Source organism: Camelus bactrianus, chromosome 26 (assembly GCF_048773025.1).
Source record: "Camelus bactrianus isolate YW-2024 breed Bactrian camel chromosome 26, ASM4877302v1, whole genome shotgun sequence".
NCBI classification, from domain to species: Eukaryota; Metazoa; Chordata; class Mammalia; order Artiodactyla; family Camelidae; genus Camelus; species Camelus bactrianus.
The window spans coordinates 7629620-7656457 of record NC_133564.1 but is presented as its reverse complement, the minus strand read 5'-3'; the positions used below and the strand labels follow the sequence as shown (position 1 = coordinate 7656457).

Below are 26838 nucleotides of genomic sequence, written 5' to 3'. Positions count from 1 at the left end.
CCTTCCCGGGGACCCCAGTAAAGGCTGTTCTGTGCCCTGACCCAAACCAGGTGTGTGCCGACCCCGCTCCGGGACGTGAGCATGCAGGAAACTTCTTCCTCCCACACCTCACTCCCGTTTCCTGCCGTGGCCACATCAACCGTCCTGGCCCACGGCCAGCATCACATCTCACGGCCTCTCCAGGAGACACTGCAGCCAGAGGGGCCGCTACCTGCTGGCCATGGGGACGGGGATGGGATGGAGAGGGCAGAGGCGTCCAGACGCACCTGACGAGTATGTGGAGACCCCCTTCCTTAGCATTGGCACCTGGAAGGATGCTCAGGAGTCTCCAAACTCCTCATTTACAGATGGGGGCTCCCACCCTGCGCCTGCAGGTCCAGCCAGAGTCTCCAAGCCCCCCACCAGCTGGCTCCCAGGAGGGGATCCCCACCCCCCACCCAGTGCTCTGCTCCTGAGAGAAGACACAGCTGCACACATTTCAGGAGCACTGGCATCACCCAGCGATTTATTTCATCTTGGCACAGACAGACAGACAGACACGGTTTTACGGGATAGGTGCCGGGCCTTGATCCGCACGTGGCGCAGACAGTGTCAGCCGCCTGGGCTGTCTCTCAACGGGTGTGACGTGTCTTTAACCCCGGCAGCTCCGGGGCCCGTGCAGAGCTTTAAGAAGCCTTGGGGGAGTTTTCATCTCGCATGAGAACACGTTAAGCCTTTTATTTCCCTTCATTTCAAACCAGTTCCCCAAGCACGGAGACAGTGCCCACCTGCCCGCGGCTGCGCGGAGAGCTGGCGCCACGTGGTCCAGGCACCCTCCTGGACGGGGAGAGCCTGGAGAAACGCGCCGCCGACAGGAATGTGGATGCAACCGGGACGCGTGCGCACTTCCACCTCAGACCCTACCATCTTCTTGGAATAATGCCACTGCAGAGGGAAGGGGGAAATCAGAACTCTGATTTTTTTTTAACACCAAAATAAAACATTTTGGAAGCTAGGAAAGCATCTAAAGCAAGACAATACGAAACAGTGGTTCTGTTTACATTCAGCCCAGGAAGGTGTTATCACAGACTATGTCCTGAGACCATCTGAACCTCAGGGAAAGGCAAAGAACCAAAAACATCTCGTTTGAGAATCTTTCTCAGGAAGTTACCCAAGAGACCGGCGGGTTAAACAGGGGTTACCAGGATCACTAAGGGGTCACCAGAAATTAACAGAAATGGAGCAGGTGACTCGTGTTTGTAAGTATTTGCAGCAAAACTGATCCAGGTAGGAGTTTTAACTCAGCAGCCAACGAATTCCCACAGCGTTCATTCTCTTCAAGGAAAAAGAAACAGGTGTGGCCACAGATTCAGAAGTCAAGTCACCAAGTTCCAAACGCAGCCATGAGTCCAAGCTGGCGCTGGGTGGGTCCCAAGACCAAGAGTGAAGACAGAAAGAAAATGAAGGCATCTTAGCCCTGTTCCCTTGGGCTCTGAATGAACCCCGACTGACAATACCCAAGTCACGGCTGGTCAGCTAACCGCAAGAGGAAGCTTTCCTGAATATCACTCTCCCCTTAAAATGCCGCTGCTCTTTCCGGGGTCCGGATGTGTCAGTGCGCATGCACTGCTTAATTTCGTGAGAACTATGGATGGCCATCCTCAGTGTGTTAGGTTCATCTGACTCTTCACTGATCCAAGATCAGGAGTATTTCTGCCCTGTTTCCCCACACAGAGCTGCAAGCAGACTTAGCGCTTCACATTGAACATAACGAGGTGCTTCCTGGGACCCTCAGAGCTGCGGCCAGTCTAGGCCATGCCTGCCCCTCCCCCCAGCAGTCCTCCAAACCAACGATCTTGGGTGGGGTGGCTTTTCCACGTGTTTAACTGGTGCACACCCTCCTGGCCCCACACCCCAGGCACTGCCCCCGGAAAGCAAAGCGATCTGGCTCTCACGGCACGCCAGGTCCTCAGGGCTTGTTCTCGGTGATGTCACTATCAGAAACCCGGTCTCTAAGGTTCTGCACCCTCTCCACTCTAGGCTTCCTCGGGTATTTCAGGCTGACAAACCCCAGGCGTTCCGGGACCAGCTCCCAGAGGAAGAGGTGCTCTGCGTATACAGACATTCAACCAAAGGATGAAAGTAACAGACAGCACTCCGGCTGGGCTCGCCATCACTCAGCTGTCCACCGGCGTCTAACACGACTCCCACCCTCTTAAGGGAAGCCCGCTTCCACCGTTCACGTTTCTAAACAGTAAACATCATAGGAATGATTTCCCAAGTGAAATCACGGTGATGATACTTCATGGGGTTGATACTGAAGGAACAACAATACTAGCCTGTTTCCATTTCACATGGAAGTTTTAGCAAAAGTGCTGAAATTCCAGAGTAAAAATGTCCGGCCGCGAGAAACACTCATGTCTTTAAAAGAACATCACTTATTTCTGTTGGATCTGAACTCTTTTTCTCCAACTATGTCTCCAGTCGACTGCTACAAAGAAGCCAAAGAAGTCGGGTGATATGAGGCCAGTTTTCCTTTCCTAAGATGATGAACCAAGCTGCGAAGACACCGTCTCCTGGCAAGAGCAGGCGTGGGCAGGCACACAAGTCAGCAGGACGCACTCGGGCTGCAATGGTCCCGCCTGGTCCTGGAGCACAGGCGTGATCCATGGCGTCCTTCCTCACCACGCTGAACAGACGGCTTTCCTAGCCACAGACCCTCTAAAAAGCATAACCTACTTCCCATCTACCCCCGGACTGGCACAGAGCTAAACTCCCGTCACTGGGTTCACGGGTCAGCCAGTCAGGTGCACGTGACTTCACCTTCTTACTCGCCAGTCACGTTCCACGTGTGCTTTTCTGACTGTAATAAAAAAGTGATTGGACTCAGAATCCAAATCAGTTTGCCTCCGTTGATGAGTGGGTACTGTATTGTAAAAATCTTAATAAACAGGAAGCCCTGTCCATACCTACTTGGAAAGTAAAATGCTGTAACAAATGAGGGGGTGGGTCCTTGTGCCCTGTTAATTTCAAGTTAACTCTATTAAGATATTTTGGCATTCACAATTAGGAAAATGTAGCTTACCTGCTAAACTACATGTTAAATACACGTTACTTCCCCATAGGTCAACCTGCTCCTTGGCACTCTGCCATGTTTTCTCAGAACGATGCTTGCAGAAATGGAACTTCCCTCATCAGAATCGCAGGATTCACATTCAGAACATTATAGGGAGTGGGTTCAAACTGTGCATGCAGGTTTCCCTTTAGAACTCTCAAACAGAAAAGATTGTAACCTTCTCTGGGGGGAACACTACTCTCCCTGAGCCCATTTAAAACGTGAAAACGGCCGAGTGCACCTGGTGGTCCTGGCGCTCCCTCTGGAACAGACCAGCACCCACGTCTGCTGCCAGCTTCCCCCTGAAGACATGCTCTGCAGCAAACGTCCAGTCACCAGAGATTAAAACTCAAATAACAGCACGTCGTTATCCTCTCAGCGAGCATAACTACGACCACCCTTTAACTTGAAAATACTGAACCCGTGGAAGTTACGTCTAAGAGCTTTACTTACCAGTTATAATTTGAAGCCTCAAGCCAAAAGACATGTGACCCTCTTTCAGTGATTCCACTAATATAGTTCACGTTGGCCTAATTTAGGACCTCAATTCTTGGGCCTTGGCGCCTTCTCATCCTGCAGTGAGCCACACTGCACCCACAGAACTCAAGCCTGGCCTCCTGGCCACTCTGCCAGCAGCCCCTGGGACACCCCAGTACACCCCGAATACATGCTGGGTACAACCAGTCCACCGCGGTACACTCCGGGCCCCACCCACTGTACCCTGAAGCTTTAATCTTGCATCCTAGTTCCTCTTTCTCAGGTGTTTTGTATGTTATTTGTAAGGGTACGTATTTGCACACACCCCTCGTCTTACACCATCCACCCCACTAAGCGAAGCAAAGCGAGAGGAGTGCAGATCAGCGAAGCGGACCTTAACACAGTTTTGCAAAAGGTCTTCAAGGCCCCGCGACAAGCTTCTACCGTCTATGTGTTTCAGTGACCCCGTGGGCAGCGCCCACCCCACAACTCTCCCTCCCCGCCTCCACTGCCGTGGCCCAACTCCAGCTTCCCTGTTGGGATCTCGGCCCGCGGGGCCTCCCCTGTCCCAGGGCCGCAGAGGGACACGCCTGGGAGACCCCGGCCACCCTACGCGGAGCCCTCCTCGCCTCTGTCGGGCTTCTCGGGCAGGTTGAGCACGAACGGGAAGAGCACACCCCGGGCGTCCGGAGGGGCTCGCAGCGACTGGAGCTCGAAGCTGCCTTCCGTGCCCGCGTCCCCGCCGGGCTCGCTGTCGGCGGGCGGCACGAAGCGCCAAGTGCCCGCGCGGCTCACGCAGTAGATGGTGCCGTCCAGGGCGGCGCAGCGGAAGGGCTGCAGGCCAGACGGCGCGCCCGGGGGCCGCAGGTGCGAGGCGCAGCGGCCCCACTGCTTGGCCAGGCAGTGGTAGCGGAGCACGCTGACCCCTCCGGCCGGCCCGGCCGCGGGCGCGTCGCCGCGGGCCCCGCACAGGTCGAAGCGGTAGATGAAGCCGTCCAGGGCCACCATGTCGGCCGAGCGCTCGCGGCTGCTGCTGCACGGACACTCCAGCCACTCGTCGCGCCGCGGGTCGTACTTGAGCAGGCGGTAGAAGAGCGAGCCCCCCGACACGTAGATCTCGCCGTTGCAGGTGGTGGCCTCGTGCGCCACGGCGAAGGCGCCCCGGGGAAGCGGGGCCACGGCGGCCCAGCGGTCGGCGCGCGGGTCGTAGCGCTCCACACTGAGCAGGCACTCGCCACCCACGGCGTACAGGTGGCCGTCCAGGGCCAGCAGCTGCAGCTGCGAGCGAGCCTGGCGCAGCGGCCGCACGGCGCTCCATTGGTCGGTGGCCGGGTTGTAGCAGAAGACCTGGTCCGAGGGCCGCGCACGGCCGTCAGGGCCCGGGGGCCCCACGCCGCCAGCCACGAAGAGGTAGTTGTAGAGGACACACAGGCCGCAGCCCCGCGCAGGCGCGCCCTCCGGCAGCCGGGTCAGCTCGCGCCACTCGCCGGCCGCCTCCTGGAAGCAGTAGACGGCGGCGTCGCCGCGGCCCTCGGCGTCCCCCGACGGGCTCTGCGGGCGGCTGCCTGCGCGCTCCCCCGCCGGCCCGAGCGCGGCGGCCAGCAGGCGGGCCCGGCCGGCACGCAGGCGGCGGCGCAGCAGCAGGTCGCGCTCGGCGCCGGACAAGCGCCCGAACACGGCGGGCTCGCGCAGCACCTCCAGGTAGTGGTCGCTCATGAAGCGGTAGGCGGCGTCGCGCAGCTCCGCCAGCCGCTGCCGCTTGGCCGCGCTCAGCACCTCGTAGCAGTTGGCCAGGCTCAGCTGCGGCGCCACAGCCTCGGTGGCGCGCTGCGCGGCGCAGGGCAGCTGCAGGCGGCGCGCGCCGGCCACCACCTCAGCCACGTTGTCGGGCCGCACGCCCGCCATGCGCCCGCTGTACGCGTAGGCCAGCAGCAGCCGCAGCGCCGCCCAGCCCACGCCCTGCACCCGCAGCACGTCCCGCGACGCGCGCGCGCGGAAGTAGTCGCTGCGCGCCGCCAACACCGCCTTGTGCGCCCGGAGCCGGCGGCCCGACACCTCGATGACCAGGTCGGGCTCCCCGTGCTCCGGCCCGACGCCGGGGGGCACGGGCGCGGAGTCCCCGGGCTCTTCCGGGGACGCGGGCTCCTCGGCCGGCGGGCGCTCCCCCGCGGACGCGGGCTCTTCCGGGGACGCGCACTCCTCGGGGGACACGGACTCTTCCGGGAACTCGGGCTCCTCCGGGGATGTGCGCTCCTCAGGGGACGCGGCGCCCGCGCTGCCGACCTCCCACTGCCTCTCCACCACCCGCTGGCCGCTGCGACTCGAGGGCGGGGAGGCCGCTGCGCCCTCCGCTGCGGAGGCGCGAGACTGCGGCGGGGAGTCGTCCCCGGAGCTGAAGCACAGGGACGCGCTCAGACTGCAGGGTGTCTGCGCCGGGGACGCAGCGCCCTCCCCCGCGGCCGCGTCCAGCGGCTGCAGGCTGCCCTCTCCCGGAACCTCGGGAACGCCGCCCCGGTCCCCGGCCTGGCCGCACGCTCCCTGCGTAAAGGCGCGCCCGGGCTCGGCGCCGCGGCCGTGGTCGTCCCCCGGGTAGAGGACGCAGGAGGGGGCCACCCGGTTCTCCATGGGGGCGCTCTCTCCGGCCGCCGCCCGCGCTCAGCAGCCCCGCATGGCTTCGCCCAACTCGGGCCGCTCGCCCCTCTGGGGCTTCTGGCTCCGCACGCTTTTCCTGGCGCGCGATCAGATTTCACTTGTGTCCACGCTCGGTTTTGCTCACACGCCGCTCCCCTCGCGCCCTCCCACTCTCCTCTCCAGCGAAAGGGGTGTATCGACTCGAGCGCGCTCTCGGCTGAACTTGTGAACCCAGCTGCGCTACCGCCGGGCGGCGGCCTGCCAGGGTCTTTGTGGCTCAGCCCCCCGCCGAGCGGTGATGCTTCAGTCGGTGGGCGGGACAGCCCTGGAGCCACAGCCGCCGCTCTATCTGCAGGTCCTGCTCCGCAGAACTGAGCGGCCAGGTACTTGTAGGGAACCAGGGCCCCGCGTGCCCTTCCTTCCTGAGTCAGTGTTTATCACTCCACATGGCACCACATCGCTGCCTCCGAGGACCAACGAATCGGAGACAGGCTGCGGTCAACACTTTCCAATCCTGAGTTTAACTCCGTGTTTTACAGAGAGCCGCCCCCCCTCCTCCGGAGCTTTCTTTTTTGAGTGACTCGCTTCGGGATTAACGTTTATGAATGGTCAGCTGGAGAATTCGTGTGTGCGCGGCTCCCCTGGTGTGTCTGCCACCACGACGGTCACCGGTGGAGACGGGCATAATTCACCGGCCAGGTGGGCGTTAGGGAAACACAGCCACTGCGCACGCTGGACCGGCCCGCCTCGTTTAGCCATCAGAAGCCTGGCTCTGACTTCCTCTGTCGGGCGTCAGGTGTTTCCACGTCCTGTTTACAGGAGAGAGAGAGAGGCCGTTGGAATTTGCGTTTCACAGTAGGGCTATTTGGTGTCGTGGCACCCACCACACTTCCCTCCACAACTTACAGGTGACAGGATTCAGATTTGGTGGGAACAGGGACTTTGCCTTTTCAGGGCTGGAGAGCTCAGTGAATAAGACATACGGATTATTAGGTATCTAGGTATGAAGAACAGCTCCTCCTGAGTTTGAAGGCCTATAAAGGGAACCCAATTCAGCCTTAAATACACTGGGTTGACCCCCAGGAAACCGCCAGTTTGGTAGCTCGACGGCAGTCAGATCTCCACCACCTCCTACTTTCAACCCGGTGAGACATGTATGTAAAATTAAGGACTTTTAGCGAGAAAGCACGACTGGTCTATGAAACCTTGTTTGTTTTATTATGTGAGTTTTCCTGAAGTCATTTCTAGTCAAGTGTCTCACATTCAGTCACAACAGATATTTGCAGAAGGGTGCTGAGGGCTCTTCTCTGGAGTTGGCCTCAGAGGCTCCAACTCTGAAGTCTGTCTGAACTGCTCATCCGTGGAATTGCGTCTCCCAGAACCCCAGGGAAGCCACTCCCCAAATAGCAGACCCATGGCCAAAGAAAAGGCCCAGCACCCAGACCAAACCGAAACACAGCCAAAAAACAAAGCCCACGGAGGTACGGTGAAGGCAGGTGTGAGCGCCTGGAGATGAGGTGTTTTTAAAAAAACAATAAAATATCCCCTAAATTGGCAAAGCCTTCACTGAGACTCCCCGGCCTGGGAGGGGGGCTTCGTGTAAAGAGAGGAAGCACATTGTGCTCTGGGTTTCCAGAAGAGACTGCAGACAGAAAACTGCACCACGCAGAGCTCAGGCTTCTCGTCACTGTGCAGGGGGTCACCGCTCCGACGCGGTGGGGAAGGTGACACTTAACCACCCCCTCCCCCACCCCTCAGCTGCTCTTGAATTTCTGCTGATCACACTTAATACTGACCTGGCCCCTCTAAACGCTCTGCGCTGAGTGTGTCTGCGTGTGTGCGTGTGTAAATACACACCTGAACCAGGCCCCGTCTTCCTGCTCCTGTTACTGAAAGAGCTTTCCCGGTATCCTCAAAAATCAGTCTTTGAGGTGGAAACTCAAGACTCTCAGTTCTCTCTCTCCCCCCACCCCCCTCCCTCTCCCTTTTCCAGAAGTCTTTAGCCATAACCTTCTGGGCACATTCGGCATGCGCAGGGCACTGTCTGGGACCCGTGGGAGCCGCGTGGAGGATGCTGGGGTGGGCTGACACGGACCGTGGGACGCCAGCAGGACACACCGGGCTCGTGTGTTTACTCAGCTGTGCCCTGGCCCTGCCGAGGCTGCGTCCAGTGAGCTGGAAGTGAACGCTGGCCCCCGGCGACGGGGGGTGTGATGACAACTGGAAACCTGCACAGATTTTATAAGCAAAGTTTCTGGCGTGTGCCCAAAATGCCGGAGGCGCTTTTTTAGCTGAGTCACTCAAGGGAAAATTTGATAAAAATTAAGACAGATTTCCGTATCTTACCCCAATATGCACATGAACCTAAATGTCTGAAATAAAGTCAGAGAACCGGCCCCCTTATTTGCTTCTTTCTTTTCACACTTACTCGTGTAGTAGAAAAGACCTTGGAGCTCAGAAAAATAACTAGTTTTTTTTTTCTTTTTTTGGCCTGGAAAAGGGTTTCAGAACTTCCCAGCCCAACCCACAAGACTCCTCTTCACAGAAGTCATCACAGACCCAAAGGAACACACAGGATGGGACATGTTTTAAAAGCCTAAGTTTGGAACTTGTGTTTTAAAAGCGCCACAGAATCAGCCTAAAGCCTGAGAGAACCAGGCAGACTAAGTATTTTGTCTTCGCTTCAGCAAGCAGAGGCTTCATCTCCATGATGAAACAAACACAGCCCCGTTCTCGCCGGCCCCCGGGTGCCCCCAGCGTGGGCCACAGAGCAGGCTGGTGGAGCCGGCGCAGCCACAGTCCCACCCAGTCCAACCGTGACGGCCGCACACTGACGGCCGGCTCTGCGCCCAGCGACCCGGTCAGGGGCCCGCGCCCACCACACATCGGCCAGGGTGAATGCTGTCAGGTGGGCAAGGCCATCTGTCACTGACGCTGGGTCCACGAGCTGGGAGGCCGCCCTGCAGTGCCGCTTTCTGAAGGACGGTTCTGCAGAGAAGCAGGTCCCGGCCCCCACCCACCTTGCAGGACAGACGGTCAGATTCCCCCAGAGAGGGAACCACGTAGACGGGCCATTTCCTTGTTCAAACGTGTTAAAGGAACTCGACATTAATAGCTGTATCTTTCTTTCTCCCCCAAATAACCCATTATTCTGATTTGGCCTTAAGATAGGTGGGGAAGAGTCAGCCCACAGTGTCACAGTCCTCCACGTTGCCGAGACAGTTAGGTGCGGACTTGCTTGGACCGGCAGTCCGCGGTTTCCGGAGGGACGTCCGCCCCGCTCTGCGGTTGGCCCTGGAATCAGAACTGCCCCCAGAGGCTCCGGGAGGGTTCTGCGCGCGGTGCGCCCTGGTGGTGGTGAGATAACCGGACTCCGCGCCTGACCCAGGCGGCGGGAGGGCTGCTCCCCTGGGCCCGGCTTCTGGGGCCTGTCACAACCGAGGAAGACAACACCTGAGCCCAGCGTAGTAACGTAGTAACGGGGCGGCCCGCGTCGGGGGAGGTACGGAGTGGTGCTAACAGGCCCCTTCCCGGCTGCAGTGGGAATTTTAACAGGGACTCACTTTCTTTAAATGTAACTTAGGGAGCATTTCCCCCAAAGAGCACACATTTCTTCTTGACACTGTAAGTGCCTAAGTAGGGTTTTCTAAAGCCCCTTCTATGAATTTCTTCACTATTAATGTCAATTTTTAAAAAAAGGATTGAGTCTGATGTCCTAATGTGGACACTATGTACACACATAATGTGGACATTAGATGATTTAAAATTAAATACGCCTCATTGTAATGCTAGAGGTTGCTAAAGGAGCTCTCCCTTTCCAATAATGAAGGCAGCTTTCTTCCTGAAGTGATGAGCAGACTCAGGAATGCGCACTCTGCCACCGCCTCGTAAGGCATTCCTCCCCAGCGTCCTCGCCCGTCTAGCGTCTCGTCCGCGTATCCAGCCACACGCCTGTGACGCCAGAGTCCCCGTGCCCTGCCCGCTGAGCCCCCCCCCCCACACCAGAACCCCTCTGCCCACACGGTGAACAGCCACTGAGCCCGGGGTTAATTCGCAAAGAAAACACAAAGCGGAGGCACTTCATCGAGTCTGGGACCCTCGCAGGGGCCTCAGCACTTGTCGGGTGGTAGGATGTGTTCACTGGCTTCGGCTGCTCCTGCAAATGCTGCTTTCCAGGGCTCTTTCCTCTCTGGGCACCATTTAACGAGCTGCACACACAAGGCTGGGGAGGGCAGCCGCTGACCTCGCTCCAGGGTCCTCGTTCACTTTTTGTGCCGCGGGACAGCCCCAGGAAGACCATCAGAGCGGCGTGCCTGCGACGATACGGTCCAAAGCTGCCACGAAGAAGCGACACCCACAACTCTAAATGCCACTTCAGGGGCTCTGCTGTCTGGTGCTAGAAGCCGGGTGCTGATGTCGGGGAGTTCACACCCTTGGTGTCCATCTGCGGCCAAAGCCAGGTCTAGGCCGTGTGCTGTGTGAGGTTCAGGGGTGGGTGGGGGTCTGGTGTGTGTAATACTTAAGTGGGTAAGTGATGTCCTTCAGGAGGCAAAGCGAGGTTCACCGGAGCCCACTCCACCAGGCCGCATCCTGCAGCTTTAATTTCCTCCTTGTGAAGCGCGTGTCTAGGACTCACTGGGCTGTAAGGTGCCCTGAGTGCCCGAGCGGTGACGAGCCAGGCGCACCTGCTCCGTCTGCCCTGCAGGCACCATGGTCACCGACACACGGGACCCTCGCCAGCAGCCCTTCTGTGGGGTCGCGCCGTTTTAGCCCTGCTTTTCCAAAGAGGAAATGAGATGGAACTTCACCAACGTCACACAACCCACCAGCCCAGCTCTTAGAAGGTGGAGGACCCAGAAAGGGGCCCCGCGGCCTGGCTCCAGCGGCCACGCTGTGAAGCCCCAGGCCCGAAGCCCGGAGTCCTTCTGTCCGTCACCAGTTTTGACCGGGAAGCAGCTGGCTCTGCTGCGTCCGCCTGCTGGGATGACGGATGCCCACAGAGCCCCCACGTCTGGCCGGCTGCCCGGCGCATCCTGTGAGCAGAATTCTCGTGACTGCATCTGCCCGCACCCTGTTCTGAGAGTAAAGCAGATGGAGGCGGCAGGGAAGATCGTGGAGGGGATGGCTCCGACTGCTCTGCCTTGGTGGGCGTGATTTAGGGGAATGACAGTGCGGTGAACCTTCTGGGAGAAGTAAAATTACTAAGAAATTCCTTTTTAAAGAAAGCTTTTATGTAACAGCTATTCTCAAAGTCCAAACTCCTTAGGCTGGTAAATGAGGCATGTGCCATCTGTTTCCCTGTCTCCGCCACCCTCATCTCTCACCCCACTCTCCACTCTGCTCGAACGCCTCTCCATCCTCCAGCAGGAGCACAGACGGCCACCACACCCTGGGAAGGCCCATGCAGAGTGTGTGTGTGTGTGTGTGTGTGTGTGTGTGTGTGTAACCCATATAGGTGTCCCTGTGCACTTCCACCCTGGCGCCTCTGCCGCCCAGAGCCCCCTGCCCTCCTCTGAGCCAGAACTCTTGCTCATCCGCAGGCTCAGGCCCCCAGGGACCTGCTGTGACTGGCACTGCCTTCCTCACTTCCGGGGTGAGCTACTGTGCAGTCTGTTTGCACAGAAGGTCTTATTTTAGAGCCTCACGTGCATACGTGGCATCCTTTTCCACGAGGATGTGGAATTCATGGAAATGCATCAATCGTTTCAACCTCGGTACAGGGATGCGTCCTGCAGAGCCACCGGGAAAGGCTAGACTGACGGTGAACGAATGAACACTGACCAGGGAAACTAAGATAAACAAGTCTGAAGACACCCAGGTTAGAAACTCTTCCAAAACAAGCTCTTCAGCTACACAAAGAACGACGTACACTAGGGTGTTCTCAATGAAACGTGATGCACAGCGCACCACAACATTCTTTAAAAGGGGCCGTGGCTGTCTCTGGGTGTTGGACTAGCGATGGGCTTTATTATCTGCTATAAACCTATGCCTGGGCTCTACATTTGCTACAATAAATAACCATAAAGCGTTGTGGGTTTTACGCGTCCAGCCCAGGACCGTGCCCCGCTCTCCCAGTGCCCCGTCCAGCAGGTCCTCCTGCTGCAGTGACGTGGCCTCAGGTCGGTGCTGGAGAAGGGTTTCCACCGGTAGGTCAGGGAGCTGAAATCGAGGCAAAGCGTGTCCTCAGGAGAAGAAAGCAAAGCCAACACAGAGCAAAAATGCAGGACATGGAAAGAGAGGCCACGCTCTCTGGACAGTCAGGCCACAGCTGGGGGTTGGGAGGTAGGCAAGTTCCGCTTCTGGCTTCAGGGACCACAAGTGGGGTTCCCGTCCCCGGAAACTGACATGATTCTGACCATAGACAAGAACCCGCCTCACTGGTCACCGCGGGGATTAAACAGACGTGCACAGGGCCTACACCAGCACAAGACCCACTCTGCGCAACCACGCACCGTGAGACCCGACCCCCGAGAACAACGCCGTTCCCAGCCCATGAGAGCCCCCAGCAGCTGGGCCCCGGCCAGCGCCAGCACGACTCGGACGTGAGGGCAGGTGGAGGGCTCCCCACGATCTTGACTCAAGAGATGAGAAAAAGCTGACGGCCCAGGACACAAAGTTACTCATCTCAAAAGACCAAAAAAAATGAGCATCAGACCATAAAAAAGCCCGATTTGTATCTGTTCACGAAATTGGTTGGTCACAGGAACGCCCAGGGCCACCCCCCGCTGCCCCGGGTTTCAGAAGTTCAGTGGAACGCTCATACTTTGAGGAGGGCGCCCCACTCTGCGGCCAGCTTCCCAGGGGCTGTGACCGAGGGTGGTGGCCATCACGAGTGTCCCCATGCCCTTGGCTGTTACAAGTTCCAGACTGTTTGGGGAAGATGAAGCCCACGTACAGAGATCACACTGACACTAATCAAGCTGGACAGCCAGGTCGCAAAAATCTGTTAAAGAGACCTGCTGATCCGCTCTGGTTTTCAGATCGTAGACCTTTGCTTCTAATTCCAGCACTTGGATACCCGCAGGGAGAGAGCTTTGTGACCCACCAGACGGTCCTCAGTTGGTGATGTCACAACGCACCTGGAGTCACCACACTTTACAGCAGGGGGGCCGAAGGGCACTGCTGGCGTGCTCAGGATGCGTGTGTGTCACACGCCACCGGAGGTGCAACAGGTCCTGTGGTCACCAGAATCACAGACCTTGAAGAACTGGAAGGAAAAAGGCTGAGAGTAAATCTGCATTCACGCAGGAGAGACTCCAAGTTAAACGCTAGGCTTCCGGAAGGGCCTTCGGGAAGCAAGCTGGGAACATTCTGCAGCAGAAACATGAGCCTCTGCTTGTGGCTCAGGTTCAGGAATTACTGCCTTAGCCAAACACTAAGATCACACACAGAATCAGAGACCCTGGAAAGAGGCACTGGAATTGCATTACTGCCCGGAAAGTTCTAGCTCTGAGGCCCAATTCTGAGCAATATTTGGGTAAACTTAACTCTCTTAAAATAAGTCTGTTTTGTGCATCCACTGAAATCAGGTCCTGCCAGTGGGAAGCTGGAGTCAGAAATGAGAGACTCTCTGCATTAAACAAGTCCCACCCCTCGCCCAATTCTTCAGTCTGGGAAAGTCCGGTTAACGCTGATAAATAATTAACAATTTCCAGTCCTTTGCTCATTTACGGCGGATGTATACCAAACGCCTGTGGTGTACCAGGAAGTGCCCTGGGTCCCGGAAAGTGGCAGGAACCAGACTTGCAGTCTAGTGACAAAGGCAAATCTAGGCCACGCTTATGTGAATTCCAGTGCAATTACAAACCACGGTGAGAGCCACAGGACCTGAGGATAATGATGAACGGGCCTGGCTTCTCCTCGGGGATCAGGTGAGTCTCCTCTGAGAGAAGTTAGCCAGACAGAGGCGGGCAGAACAGAGAGCAAACTCCTGGCGGTGGAAACAGGCTTGACCAGTTCTAGAAACTGAAGAGGCCGGGGAGCAAGAGCTCTGTGGGGTCCACAGGGCCGGGCCCGTCCAAGGGGCCTGGTCCTCTTAAGGACAACGCGGCTCCTCTGATGGCTTCAAAGGCGTGGAGCCCAGGCGTCGGGGCAGGAACGGGACTCACCACCTGCTCAGGGACACAGTGGTGTCAGGCTGAGTTAGATTCCAGGTCCCAGGACCCCCACCCGTCTCACCCACCACGGCACTACCTCAACTCCAGAAACCTAAAACACACTGAGAACACGTCCAAGATCCGACCATTTTCAAGGTTTCTGCAAATCCCGCGGCACCGCAGAAGGCGCGGTTTCCCGGGCCAGGCTGGAGCCGAGCGCGCGACACATCTGCCTCCGCCAGTGCCCCTGGGAGACGGCCACCCCCAGGACGGAGCAGATGCCGCCCACCCCCAAGCCCCTCGTCCCGCTGCTGCCGAGCGCCCTCGCAGTTCCCGGGGCCCCACAACAAGCACCCCAAGTTCACAGCCGGGGACAAGGCCCCGAGGCCACCACCACCCGCACCCTGGGCCACGGGGAGGCCCTGTGAGGTCAGCCGATCAAAAGCCCTCGTGGAGACTGGGATGCTGACCGAGGGCCTGAAGTCGCCTACAGTTCATTTTTAAATTTCTCACGGGAATTTCACCTCATTTGCGACATAAACTGGGCCTGTATCTTCCACCTCAATGTTTTCCCTCAAAGTATCAACCCCTTAATAAGGTCTCACCGATTTAATAAATGGTAAGAACATTTGCGCTAAAAACCAATCACCAAGCGGTCTGTCTGACGTAAGAGAAATGAAGGTGATCTTTCCCTTTTGACTTCTACGCGAAGGTGGTCACCTCCACGGCTAAAAGCGCTTCCCCTGACTTCCTCCTTCCATCTCCCCCGCGGGGGGAGAGCAGGAGTCGGCCCAGGCGAGGGGCTCGTGCAGCGGGACAGGCTAGCACACAGCGGAGGGGACGCCTCCGCGGAGCAGCGAGCGGCTCCACCACCGGCCACGTGACGTCCCTGTCCCGTCCCATCCCGTGACACTGACCTACACTGGCCACACGTCCTCTTTGGCCAAAGGACCAGCGAGGGTGAGGCTTCTCCCCTCACCGTGCCGTCCCCGCGCTCAGGCCACGGAAGCACCAGCCTTCGGGAGACGCAGGCCTTGAGTCAGGATGACGTGGCCGAGCGGCTCTTCACTTCACCTTCCACTGGTTCACTCGCCCCGGGACTGGACGGCGTGCAGCCTCACGTCCAGGCCCCGGAGACACCAGTGGACAGCACGTGGAGAGCCCGTTCCCATTCCAGGGGGGATGCCCGCTGCTGGGGCCAGCGCTGTGTTCTGAAGTGTCCTAGTAACTGGGCCACTCACCCCGCTGAGCACAGTGCGTGCCCGGCTCCACGCAGACCCCAAGACATGGCCCACGGGTTGGGTGCACCCCTGCCTTTCTGGGGCTTCTGGTCGAGGGGTACGGCAGGCGAAGCCTGTGACCAGTGACCGCGTGCAGGATGCAGATGGGAGGTGCACTCCAGAGGCGCCAGGTGCGAAGGCCTGCCCTGGAGGTGCTCCCCAGAGGAAGAGAGTGTGGCAGACAGACGGACAGAGGACGGGCGAGCAGAACTTGCTGGGAGGACGACGGGGGGCGGGGGGCAGGCCGAGGGCCGCACACAGGAGCTGCAGGAAGGGCAGTTCGGGCCCCAGCAGCGGCCGGATGGTGCAGGCGCACCCTCGGTCCAGAGCCCCATGAGCTCTCCTCAGGGTGACGACGGCCCTCCGGAGGTCACGTGTGCCAGTCCTCTCCATCCTAAGCGCCCACAACTATGCTGAGGTGAGGCTGCGCTGAAAATGGTAATAACAGCTTCCTCTCTGAGGACCCCACCTCGGACTCCTGGTGCCAACACCTAAGAGGTCAGGGGACACCAGACACCGGGCTGGAGGGAGCACATGGGGAGGCCACAGAGACAGAGCGACACCCGGTGGTCCGGCCCCAACGCTTGCATGCTCCCAGCCGGTGGCAGAACTGCATCTCTGTTATCAGTGCACTAATGCCCTCACGAGGCTCCACCCTCGTGACCTCAGCACCTCTCAGAGCCCCCCTCCGAATACCATCACCTGGGGCGGGGGCTCAACATGTGAATTTGGGGGACACACACATTCAGTCTACGGCAGCCACTAAGTTTGTGGGGCTGATCACTGAACAATCATGCCAGCTGGAGCAAGGGTCCTGTTACCCATGTTGTGGACTGCACCCACGGCAGCGGGAAGTGATTGGCTGCACAACTTAGTAAGACTGGTGTCTTTAAATGACCACTCTGCCGACCGTAGGAGGAACTGTCAGAGGGACGAGCTGTGTGCAGCCGCCGGGAGCCAGCGCAGTGGGAGCAGGAGGTGACAGTGCTCGGACACCACGGCAGAGCTCTGAGGCCCCTCGACCACAACACCCCAGAAAACAGCACTGAGGGCCTCCGACGGCAGTGCAGCGGTCACCGCCGACTCACAAGCACTACCTACACCACCCCCCTCAACAAGTGTCCTCATGACTCAGCGGACCTCAGTGCTGTAAAAATAATCCACGTCCTGCTGCGAGTCTGAAAGCGTGACGCTCCGTCAAGTTCATGGAGGAAACAGCACAATTAATCAGGGGTAAAGTCACACCTCTGCAACAACGGTCCGGGGCACCTCCCGGCCTCCCTCCCACTCTCAATTGTGCCCTGTTCCTCTGGGACCTCCTCCGTCAGGTTGTGCTCACCCTTCAGACCCCAACTCAAAGCCCCTTGGTCAGATGCTTCATAGGGCTTATTCCTGTCCTCTGAGAACTTGCCTGCTTGTTCTTACACCTGAAGTAACGTGATTATACTTTCAATGACTTTCGCCTTATTAGGATCTAAGCTGCAAGGGGCTAGGGTAGGCACCGTGTCTGTTTTAAATACCACTGTATTCCCAGCACCCAGAACTTTGCCTGACCTGGGGTAGACAGTCAATGAATGTTTGTGAAAGAAAAATTAATTTTTAACCCATCGACTATTGCGTAAGGCATGCAACGACTTCACCTCCCAAGGCTGTTTAACACCCTTCCTAGCAGGAGCTGGGTTGTTGGCAGAAGGCAAACTCCTGGAAGTTTCCGCTTTATTCCAGAAGTCATTGCTCATTGTTAACTATCTTGCGAAGATGTGCCAGTGCCAACACTATAACGTTCACATAATTACAGCAATTCCAAGAGAGAAACTCAAACCAAGGCCACAGTGGAGACCACAATCCCTTGAACTCCAAAGGGCAGATTCACCCGGAGTCACCACGGGAAGATGTGCAGGATGGCAGGGCTGGTGGCTGGTCTGCACAGGGACGGCCACCGGGGCAGCTCCGAGGCCCCCCAGCAGCCATCCTCTGGGGTCCGCCGCCTCAGATGGAGGGAGGCTGCGGGCATGACAGCTGCCGATGTAATTCCAGGCTCGGCAGAGCCATCAATACCAACAACTCACCACTGGTACTCAGAAAGCAACTGAAGCATGACCCCGCATGGAGGCCCCACAGCACGGAGAGCCTCTGGTCTCAGGGCCAGGACGAAGTCGCTGGACGTGGACCCTCAGCTAGAAAGAGGCCTCTGCTTTCCCACTGCCACGCGGCTACTTGTATCAGAACAAGCGAAATGAAATCAAGCCATGGAGGCTGCCAAGAAAGATGTTCCGAGATGAATGATGGCCTCACCGCATTTCCAGATTCTTCTGTTCTCCCAGGGCTGGAGCCAGCAACAGGCAAGGTCCTCTGGGAGAAAGGAAGCCGCCCTAGCAACAGGGATGCCCAGACCCTAGGACGGCAAGATGCCCACGCAAGCCAGGCGCCCAGGCGGCTCCGCCCTGACCTAAGATGGACATTTACCTGCTTTCTCCCCTCCTCCCAAGCCTAAGACTGCCTTAAATCCTGTAAGCCAAGTCTTTAAAAGTGTTTCATTCTGCGTTCTGATTATATTATCATTGATGGCCATGCAGTGACATGAAAAGCAGGATAGACTTTATTTCATTAAAATTTTGCTTTGTTAGACCCAAAAGGGGAGTTGGAATGCCGATTTCCATACATGTGCAGACACCACACTTGTCCTGGGCAAGTCAGACAGAAGAGGAGAGCTCCCTTCTGCGCTTCAGGGTGGGGAGGATTCTAGCAGCAGGACACCGTTAGCTCGGGAAAAACGCCCAAGGACAACATCGCATCCATTAAGGGCTCCTAATTAGAGGCTGAGGAACTGCTGGTTGAAGAGAACCCGAGGGGGGCGGCCAGAGTACAGGCGGGGGCAGGGTGGCCTCGTTCCTCGGTGGAGGGGCTGCGCAGGGACTTAAAATTTGATTGTAAAGTGCTTTCAGTGGGTTGCGTAGAAATAAAGCTATTGCACTGATCTGTTCTTTTCCTTTCCCTTAGAATAGATGTGGGGGTGGGTGGAGATAGAGAACGTGGTTTCGTAGGAACCTGAGAAGTGGTGGAATTTTTTAAAAACCTTTCTTACTTAACGTTACAGGAGCAGCCATGCGGGACTGGCGCGACCCTGCGGCCCCGCTCCCAGCCCCCCGCGGGAGGCTGGGGACCCCCCGCCCTGTGGGTGGCAGCGGGAGGCCTGCTGCTGTGGAAACCATTTAACCTCCCCTCCAGGCACCTTCAGCCCGCGGTGCGGTGGGCTGGTTCCACGCAGTCTTTATTTAAACGCTACTCCTTTTAGTACTCCCGCCCCCGCGCCATCGTGATGTCAGGCACGTTCAAACCCAGGCGACAAGCACTGTGGCGGGCTGTCTGGTCGGTCAGTGGGGCGAAGCCTGGATGAAAAGAAAGCATTCGCTGAGCACCAGCCCACACCCACGAGCCCGGGCAGTTCCGGGCAGCAGCGGGACCCTGGGGGAGGCGGGGGTCCTGGCCGGCGGCCCCAGGGCAGTCAGGGAGGGAGATGGAGGAGGAACGGCGAGGTGCCTCCGCATGAACTCCGGCACGTTCCTCCCCTCCCCCAGGTCCCTGGTCGGGGAGGGACCTCCCACCCGCTTCCTGCAGCCCCTTCAGATGGGCAGCGTGGCCCGGCTGTGACCGTCCGCGAGGCAAGGCCCAGGCAGCCCCTCGGAAAGGGGAACTGGCGGCCAAGCCAGCCGCTAACGTGGCCACGGCGCCAGGGCCGCCTCCCCAAGGAGCGCGCAGCCTGGGCAGCGGGGCGCCGGGCCTGGCTCCTCCCCGCCGGGCCTCGGGCCGCTCCGCCCCCGGCTGGCTCCGGCTGGGCTCGGTGCGCGGGGGCGCGATCGGCGGCGGGAACGGCAGTGGCCACGGCGCCCCCGGGGCTGTGTCCTCGGAGGCGGTCACCGCGGGCGCAGCGCGGGGACTGGCGGTCACCCGCTTCCGGCAGGATTGCCCTAGGGGAATCCCCGCGCCGCCGCCCCCGTTCCACGCGGCGCCCGGGGCGGGACGGAGGTCCGCCCACCCCACTCCCCACACCTCCACAGCGAGCAGGGCCACCCCGGCCGCCTCCCCATCCTGGCCCCCACCCCGCCCCGGCGGCCACCCCTGGCCCGATCAGCGCCCACCCCTGGCCCCCGCCCCGCTCGTCCTCCGCCTCCTGGGGCGTCTCGCCGCTGCCTTCCCCCTCGGGGCCCGCCCCTACCTCGCAGCTCTGCGCCTCGCCCTCCACCCCGGCGCCCACCCGAGCCCGGGACGCGGAGACCTCGCCGGGGTCTCCGACGCGCATGCGCGGGTCTCTTCCCGCGCACCTGTGAGGACGCCTGGGGGCGGGGCGGCCGCCCTCCGCGCACCTGTGCATCTTCCCGGGCGCCTTCGAGCGCCCCGCCGGCCCCGGCGCGGCCAAGCCGGCCCGGCGAGGGTCCCCTGCGGCCCCGGCCCAGGAAGCGCGCCCCCGGCCGGCCGTGGTGGCGGCGGGCCCGGCACTCACCGCGTCCGTGGAGACCGCGCCAGACTCCCAGCGGCCCCGAGGCGAGGACGCGGGCAGGAGGGCGGCGGCAGCCCCCGGCCAGGCGCGCGTGCTCTCGGGCGCGCAGCTCCGGGTGGAGCGCGCCGGCGCGGCCCTGGGTCCCGGCCCGCCCGCCACTCGCGTAACCCTTTCCCGGCGCAGGGAGGTCCCGCGGAAACCCGGCTGGAGGCGGGGGAGCGGCGCCCACTGGAGGCGTGTCCCTGTGCGCACGGGGAGGGGCGCGGGCTGTGGGCTGGACCCCGCGGCACCTGGTAGATACTGAGTTTGAATCCAACCACTACCCCACCAAGAAGCGAGAAACGGGTTCCCGCTGGCGCGCTGGGGTCCCTGCCAAAAGCTAGCTCTTTTGTGTCCGAGCAAGTCCCCCATCCCCTTACAAAACCATGCGATAATGGGATTTAGTGTGTATGTTTTTGGAAAATTAGGGACGATGCATTGTTGAAATATTTAGTGGTTAAAAACCTGCCCACATCCTTACCGACTCCAGAATAAAAAAGGAAGACATTCAGAGTAGAAAAAATATTCAAGCAGAAGAAACGCTGAAACTTGTTCTTGTATCTAGAAACGTGGACACACACACAGACACACACACACCCGGTCCGTGCAGCGGGGACGGGGCACAGGAGCAAAGGGCAACCAGGGACGCTCCGAACCTCGAGCCAGTCAAGAGCGAGCTCCACGAAGACCTGCCGGATGGAACGCCCTTCCACCTCAACTGCCCTCTGTCCCTGCGCACGGCTGCTTCCCGCCGGGTCAGCGCTGGTTAAGGCCGGGCCCCTGATGGTGAATGCTATTTTTTAAGGTTTTGTTTAAAATAATGATTAAATTTCCAAAGGCACAGAGAACCTGAGCCTTTCAGGTTTTTTCTTTTTAAAAATGTTGCCTTCAACAGTCTCCGCCAGTTCAATGTTATGAGCCCTTGGGTGTTCAGTACCAGAGTTAATACCCTGTGAACATCCTGTGAAAAAATCTTCATTCAGTTGCTATGCAGAATACATCAGGATTTGGGTTAAAGGAGGCAGAAACTGAGCAAACTATCAGGAAATAACTTCTTGAAATTCAGTTCACTCTAGCAGAAACAGAACTTTGGACGCTGAAATAATTCCCATCCTGCTCCAATTTTATTTTACCCAATTCACTTCAGAAATTTCCAGACTCTCCTAGGATCTTTTCAGTGCATCCCTTTTTTACACGGAGACTACTTGTAACACCATGATTTAAAGATGTCCGGGGGGGGGGCGGGATTTAAATGCATATTCCCAGCACCTCCCCACCCCATCTTTTCAAGAGACATGTCGGACTGACCCACAGCACCAGAGCTGCATCCTGCTTTGTGAATAAGCCTTCAGTGACCACCCAGCTTTCCCAGTCACAGGTGCCGTTGCCACTAAGGTCCTGGTCTGCTCTCTCCACCACTCTGCCAGCTTCCAGAGATCCGGTAATAAGTCATATTTAACTTTCACCCTGCTGGATTTTACAAGTGCTTGGCATAGAGTAGGTTCTCAATAAATACTTACAGAAGGAGTGAAAAAATAAATGAATCAGAACATCCATGCAACCTCTCCACCATCTAGTACAGGAGAGTGGGCAACCTCATCTATTTTCAGACTTTAGATTTTTTTTTTTTAATGCACTCTGGCCCCAATACAGTCAATGGAAATTGCAGAGGAACATTACATGCTTTTAATGAGGAGTTCATTCGAATGCCAGGGACCTCTGGGTTTCCTGAAATTGAACCTTAAAAATGTCAAGAAGACAGACAAGTTATCCTAAATATTTTAGGGAGAGCCTGATCGCGCATGGTAGGCTTGGAAGTGTGCAAATATACTGCCGCACGAATCTGCCTGAAAAATAGAAGTGAAGCTGTGGACTCGTCCTGGGAGTGACGGTTTACAGGCCCCTGAATGCAGGGTCCAGGGACTTGGGTTCCAGGCTCAGGGGACTCAGAACCGCACTCAGAAGCTGCATGGATCAGCAGAGAGAGCAGGGCTTTGGGACTCAGCAGATGGGGTTTCAAACATCAGTTCCACCACTGCAAGTCTTGTGAATTTTGGACACTTACCCTCTCCGTGTTCACTGTCCACCTCTGTCACGTGGGGATATGACCGACCCCCCGCCCCACAGGACAAGCCATGCGCCTGGAGCCACAGCTCTTAGTCCTAGTTGGGGAGCACAACTCACACTTGCACTTCCAATTCTGTCCCTGCCTCTTTGGGTGATTTCCAGCAAATATTTTCACCTCTCCAGCTCTGTGCTGCCCCGTATAGTTTGCATTGTATGCATCCAGTACTTAGACCCAGAGGAGGGGGCGGGGGGTGGCTGGTAAGTCCCAGGTGCTCCTTCTGAGCCCTGTTAGGACCCTGGATATTGTTTTCCTACGTGTGCTAATACCAGGTAACAGATAATTTCCCCCAAGCTTTAACAGCCCACAAGAGTTCATGCACTCCCCCAGCTTTCCAAAGGAAAAAAAAAAGCAATTAGATTCCAGTAGCCGTCAGGAATTGGTCCAACTGCTACAAAGTACTCTGAGTCTCTTGGCATGAAAAATTAATTAGAGTATCTGTGTGTCGGCGTGGAAACCACAGTCCCTGCGCATTTCAGTATTCTATCCATATTGTACGAAAGGAAAGCCATCTTCCCCACTGCTCCCCTGCACTCGCCGAGCCCCAGCCTGAGTATTTTCTGCAGGTCTCTCATGAACTCTGGGTGTATCTGCATTCTTTTGTAAGCTACTCCTTAAATATTGGAAGCTCTTTTCTTCGTGTCTGAGTTTTTCCAAGTGTCTTATAAGCCGGTGCCTGAGAACCTTGTGCTCAGACTAGAGGATGCTCCCAGGTTCATAGAACATTGACCACTATCAACAGTGCACCCAGGTGGACTGTGTCAGTGCAAACATCTCATGTTAGAGACAGTCCCGGCCTAAACTAATGCCTTAGCTGTCCTGACTAGACCACCACAGCAGAGAGCTGTCTTCTTAGCCTCACACTGGGACGGCCAGCCCTGTCACGGGGGAAGTCCTCCTCAGGAACTGCTGACTCAGTGAACAAGAGCTGCCTTGTTGGGCGCACGCCTGTCCCTCACTGCCCCGCACTGCGGTCTGCCCTGGGCGGCGGGCATCTACGCAGGTACTTTTCCTCAGTAGACTGCAGACTATCAGGAGGCGGTAAATTCTCAGTGGGCAAGTGTTACCGTCACTAAATGGCCACTAAGTTTATTAGTATTGATCCTAGTAAATGTTCTTTTGGAAAAGAAATAAAAATTTAAGAGTTACTGTAAAATATTTTCATGGTATGCATTTATAGTATTAGCACAAGGTATCTGCAATTAAGTATGACTTCACATAAATGTGTAGAGTGCATCTCTACGTCAGTGTAGGTAGAGTTCACAAAATAATGGGTGTGGACACACGCGCAGGGCTCCCTGGAGGTGGGGGCTGCTTCCATTTTACAGCTGAGGAAATTTAACTCTCAAAGAGTGTGATGCAGCTCTTTCATAGTGTGTGAGATGCAGCAAGAATTCTAATCCCGGCTGACCTCAAAGCCTTTGTTTTTGTTTACAATGAAACACTATCCTTCCAAACGAATGATGAATGAATCCATGCCTCAGAGGGCAAATGAAGAAGGCTTATGAACACAAAAACCACACTCCGTGTAACAGGAACCCGTGTGTTAAAAATAAAATCGGTGTCCCAGGACATCTTGGAGCTTCCTTCACTGCCCTGACTTTCACCCCAATCCCCAAGATGTTCTGAGCTGTGAGTTAAAGATTAACTTTCAAGCTTACTCTGCCCTTGGGGGGAGGAGGTGCTGATTATGCATCTTGAGAGGGATCTTGCCCTAAATGTCATTCTGCTCAAGATTCCTGCTTCAGATGGTGAGGCTGGAGGAAGTTTCCAGACAGGAAAGTCATGATGCTCGCCTGTAACCCTAGTAGGAAGACGGAGCAGGACAGAAAATGCTCTGGTACAGCCTGCCAGCGTGCTCCTGGTGCCGGTGCTGGTCCTGGTACCGGTACTGGTGCCGGTGCTGGTGCTGGCGCAGCTGCAGGGGCCCAGGACTCGGGCTGTTCCTGTCTTGCTGAGGGGCAGGGGGTCCCCAGAACAGGGACAGATCTTGTTGTCGAATCAGTCTGTCTGAAACCACACTGCTGTCACCACATAAGGAATATTAGTGGTGGCTTTGATGATGTGCAAGGTTAAACAGGACAAAAGTCCAAATCAACAGGTATCCACGGCGTTACTGACCTCACTGCTGATGATACAGTGACTGCAAAACAGGTTTTAATTTTTCAAAGATTTAATTTTTCAAAGATTTTCATCTTTGCATAGTAAAGGCCTAAGTAATAAATCCTCAAAAGCATAAATAAGGACCCTTACCCAATAGTAAATTCTGCTTAACCCCAATTTAAAGGTTTTTACAGGTTGAACTATGTCCCCCAGAAAAGATATGCTGGCACCCTAACCCCCAGGACCTCAGAGAGTGACTGTATTTGGAGACAGGGTCTTTATGAAGTAGCCAGGGTAAAATGAGGTCCTTGGGGTGGGTCCTGATTCATTATGACCAGCATTCTTATAAAAAGAGGAGATTCAGCCACAGATACAGCCACACACAGAGGAAAGCCATGTGAAGCGATCAGAGGGTGTGGTTACGGCCAAGGGAGATGCAAGGATGCTGGCAAACACCAGTGGCTAGAAGAGGCAGGAAGGATCCTTCCCTGGACCTGCAGAGGGAGAGCGGCCCGTGCCCCATCCCTCGCGGACTTGCGCCTCCAAACTGGGAAAGGATGCCTTCCTGTTGTCTCAAGCCCCTCGTTTACGCTACTTGGTTACAGCCTGGGACACTGATCCAGAGGTCTTGTGTCTGCTCTATACAAACATTGCTTTTCCAACTGTTTTTTGTAAGAAATCAATTCCTTTGTTTACCCGTTTTCAGTCTATTATGGACTGATCTTTTCAGAGTAAAGATGAATTGTTAGGAAAAAAAATTTTTTAAATGACATGCAAAATGCAAAGCCATTTCCTCAGCACTAAGTGAGGCGGGTACACACTCACTCTGTCGAACTGCTGTACGAATTTCGACACGACACACTGCCTCGGTCCTCGCCCTGGCAGGGGGCAGGAGAGGGTCACACGCCAGTTCCAGGACGCCTGGGTGGGCACGTGGCTCATCCGTGGGAAGCTGACCCTTTGTCACACCCTTGCAAAGACCACAGCACGCAGGGTGCTATTGCCCTGTCTTTCCCAGTTGGAAATTGTGGAATTAAGCCATGCATCTGTGACAAATTAGTTGGAGGAGTCGGGCGGTGGGGGTAAAATGTTTGAAAATGGGCTCTGAACAATTTCCAATAAATACATGTGGAAATTTAACCTGCCAGGCAAGCCCCTCTCTCCTGCTGCTCTCCAGGATTCAACTGGGTACCAGGGAAACTTGGAAAATGCCAGCATCAAACTCATGGGGCCTCTCTGTTTGAAACTGTGGCCTTCCAGGAGGTAGGGAGGCCCCAGATGCGTTTACAAAAGTGCTGGACACTGACTAGGGGCTGCTGTTCCCCTCACACTCCCAGCTTCTGCCCTCACCCTTCCGGGAAGCAGGCCGGCGGCTCTGAGGGGAGGAAGGCCGGCAGTTGCAGGCAGGCACCCGGGAGTGTGCCCCGCCAGCCACTTCCCCTTTGCCGCCCCACCTCCACCAGCGGTTTTGTTCTGCACTGCAGCCGGAGGTCCAGGCAGCAGAGGGGAGGGAGGGAAGGCTGGGGTGGGGCTGACCGCAAAACCTTTCCAGCTGCCATTTCTTCTGGGCAATCTGGGACCTCAGACCCCAGCCAGCCCCTCCTGAGAGGCCCCATCTGGTGCTGTCTCCCCCACCTCCTGAGGCAGTTCCTACTGACTGTTTAGCAAAAGAGAAGTAATCAGTGTACAGTGGGAGGGATGGTGAACACAGAAGGAAGGAGAGGACTTGGGTTCCGAAGCCAGTGCTCTCCCCTCTGGTTTGTGTTTCTGTTAAACTAAAGGGAATGTAATTTGAGAATGCAGACACAGACGTCACGCTCCAGGAGGGCGGCTTCCCGTAGCTTTCTGATCACCGATTCAGACGGTGAGGAGGGGGGAAATGCAACCGCACACAAGCCCGGGGTGGGGGGTGGCATATTCTTTCTGCAAGTCCACAGCCCCTGCTGTCAACCATGGATCTACCGATCCATGAACTCTAGGTGCAGAATCCCCGTCCAAACACATTCTGTGCTTCGTTTGCTGCTCGTGGAAATCTGGGTGTGCAGACGTCGAACTTGCTTAAAACGCGGTGTCTGACAGGACGATATCTCCTGCCAGCACGAGTTCTCTTTCTCTCTTGGCTGAGTATGAATCCAAAGCCTCTTCATGCTGTAAATTTACCATTATATTAGATCTTGCTCAAAGATCAGTGTAAGTAAGGCTGTTTGAACATGGGCAGTTTGCCTGTTCATCTGTAGGAAAAGCTCCATTTCATGACCAGAACAAGATTATTTTTATACTCAAATCAGAACAGTGGTGCTACAAGGAGACAGACTGACGAGAAGTCGAGGACATCTGGGAACAAAACGGGAATCCCATATGTTCACCCCGGAAAAGAAATCACAAAAGCGAATGAGGATGAACCCTCCTTGATTGACCTCGTGGATGGTCGGGGTGTCCTGCGCCCTGTGGGGTGTCTGGCAGCCTCCCTGACCCCTATGTTCTGGACACCAGTG

General features: G+C 56.8%; 1 protein-coding gene and 1 long non-coding RNA gene across 2 annotated transcripts; one reads left to right on the top strand and one right to left on the bottom strand.

Moving 5' to 3' along the window:
- Positions 1–476: 476 nt before the first annotated feature.
- KBTBD11 (kelch repeat and BTB domain containing 11) lies at positions 477–6203 on the bottom strand. The gene has a single exon (XM_010963962.3). It carries the CDS (start codon positions 6194–6196, stop codon positions 4181–4183), a length of 2016 nt encoding a protein of 671 aa, XP_010962264.2. The 5' UTR covers positions 6197–6203; the 3' UTR covers positions 477–4180.
- A 566-nt stretch (positions 6204–6769) lies between these two features.
- Positions 6770–9314, top strand: LOC141575071 (uncharacterized). Its single transcript, XR_012502350.1, has 2 exons — positions 6770–6901; positions 8703–9314. It is a non-coding gene; the product is annotated as an uncharacterized LOC141575071 (long non-coding RNA).
- Positions 9315–26838: the final 17524 nt, after the last annotated feature.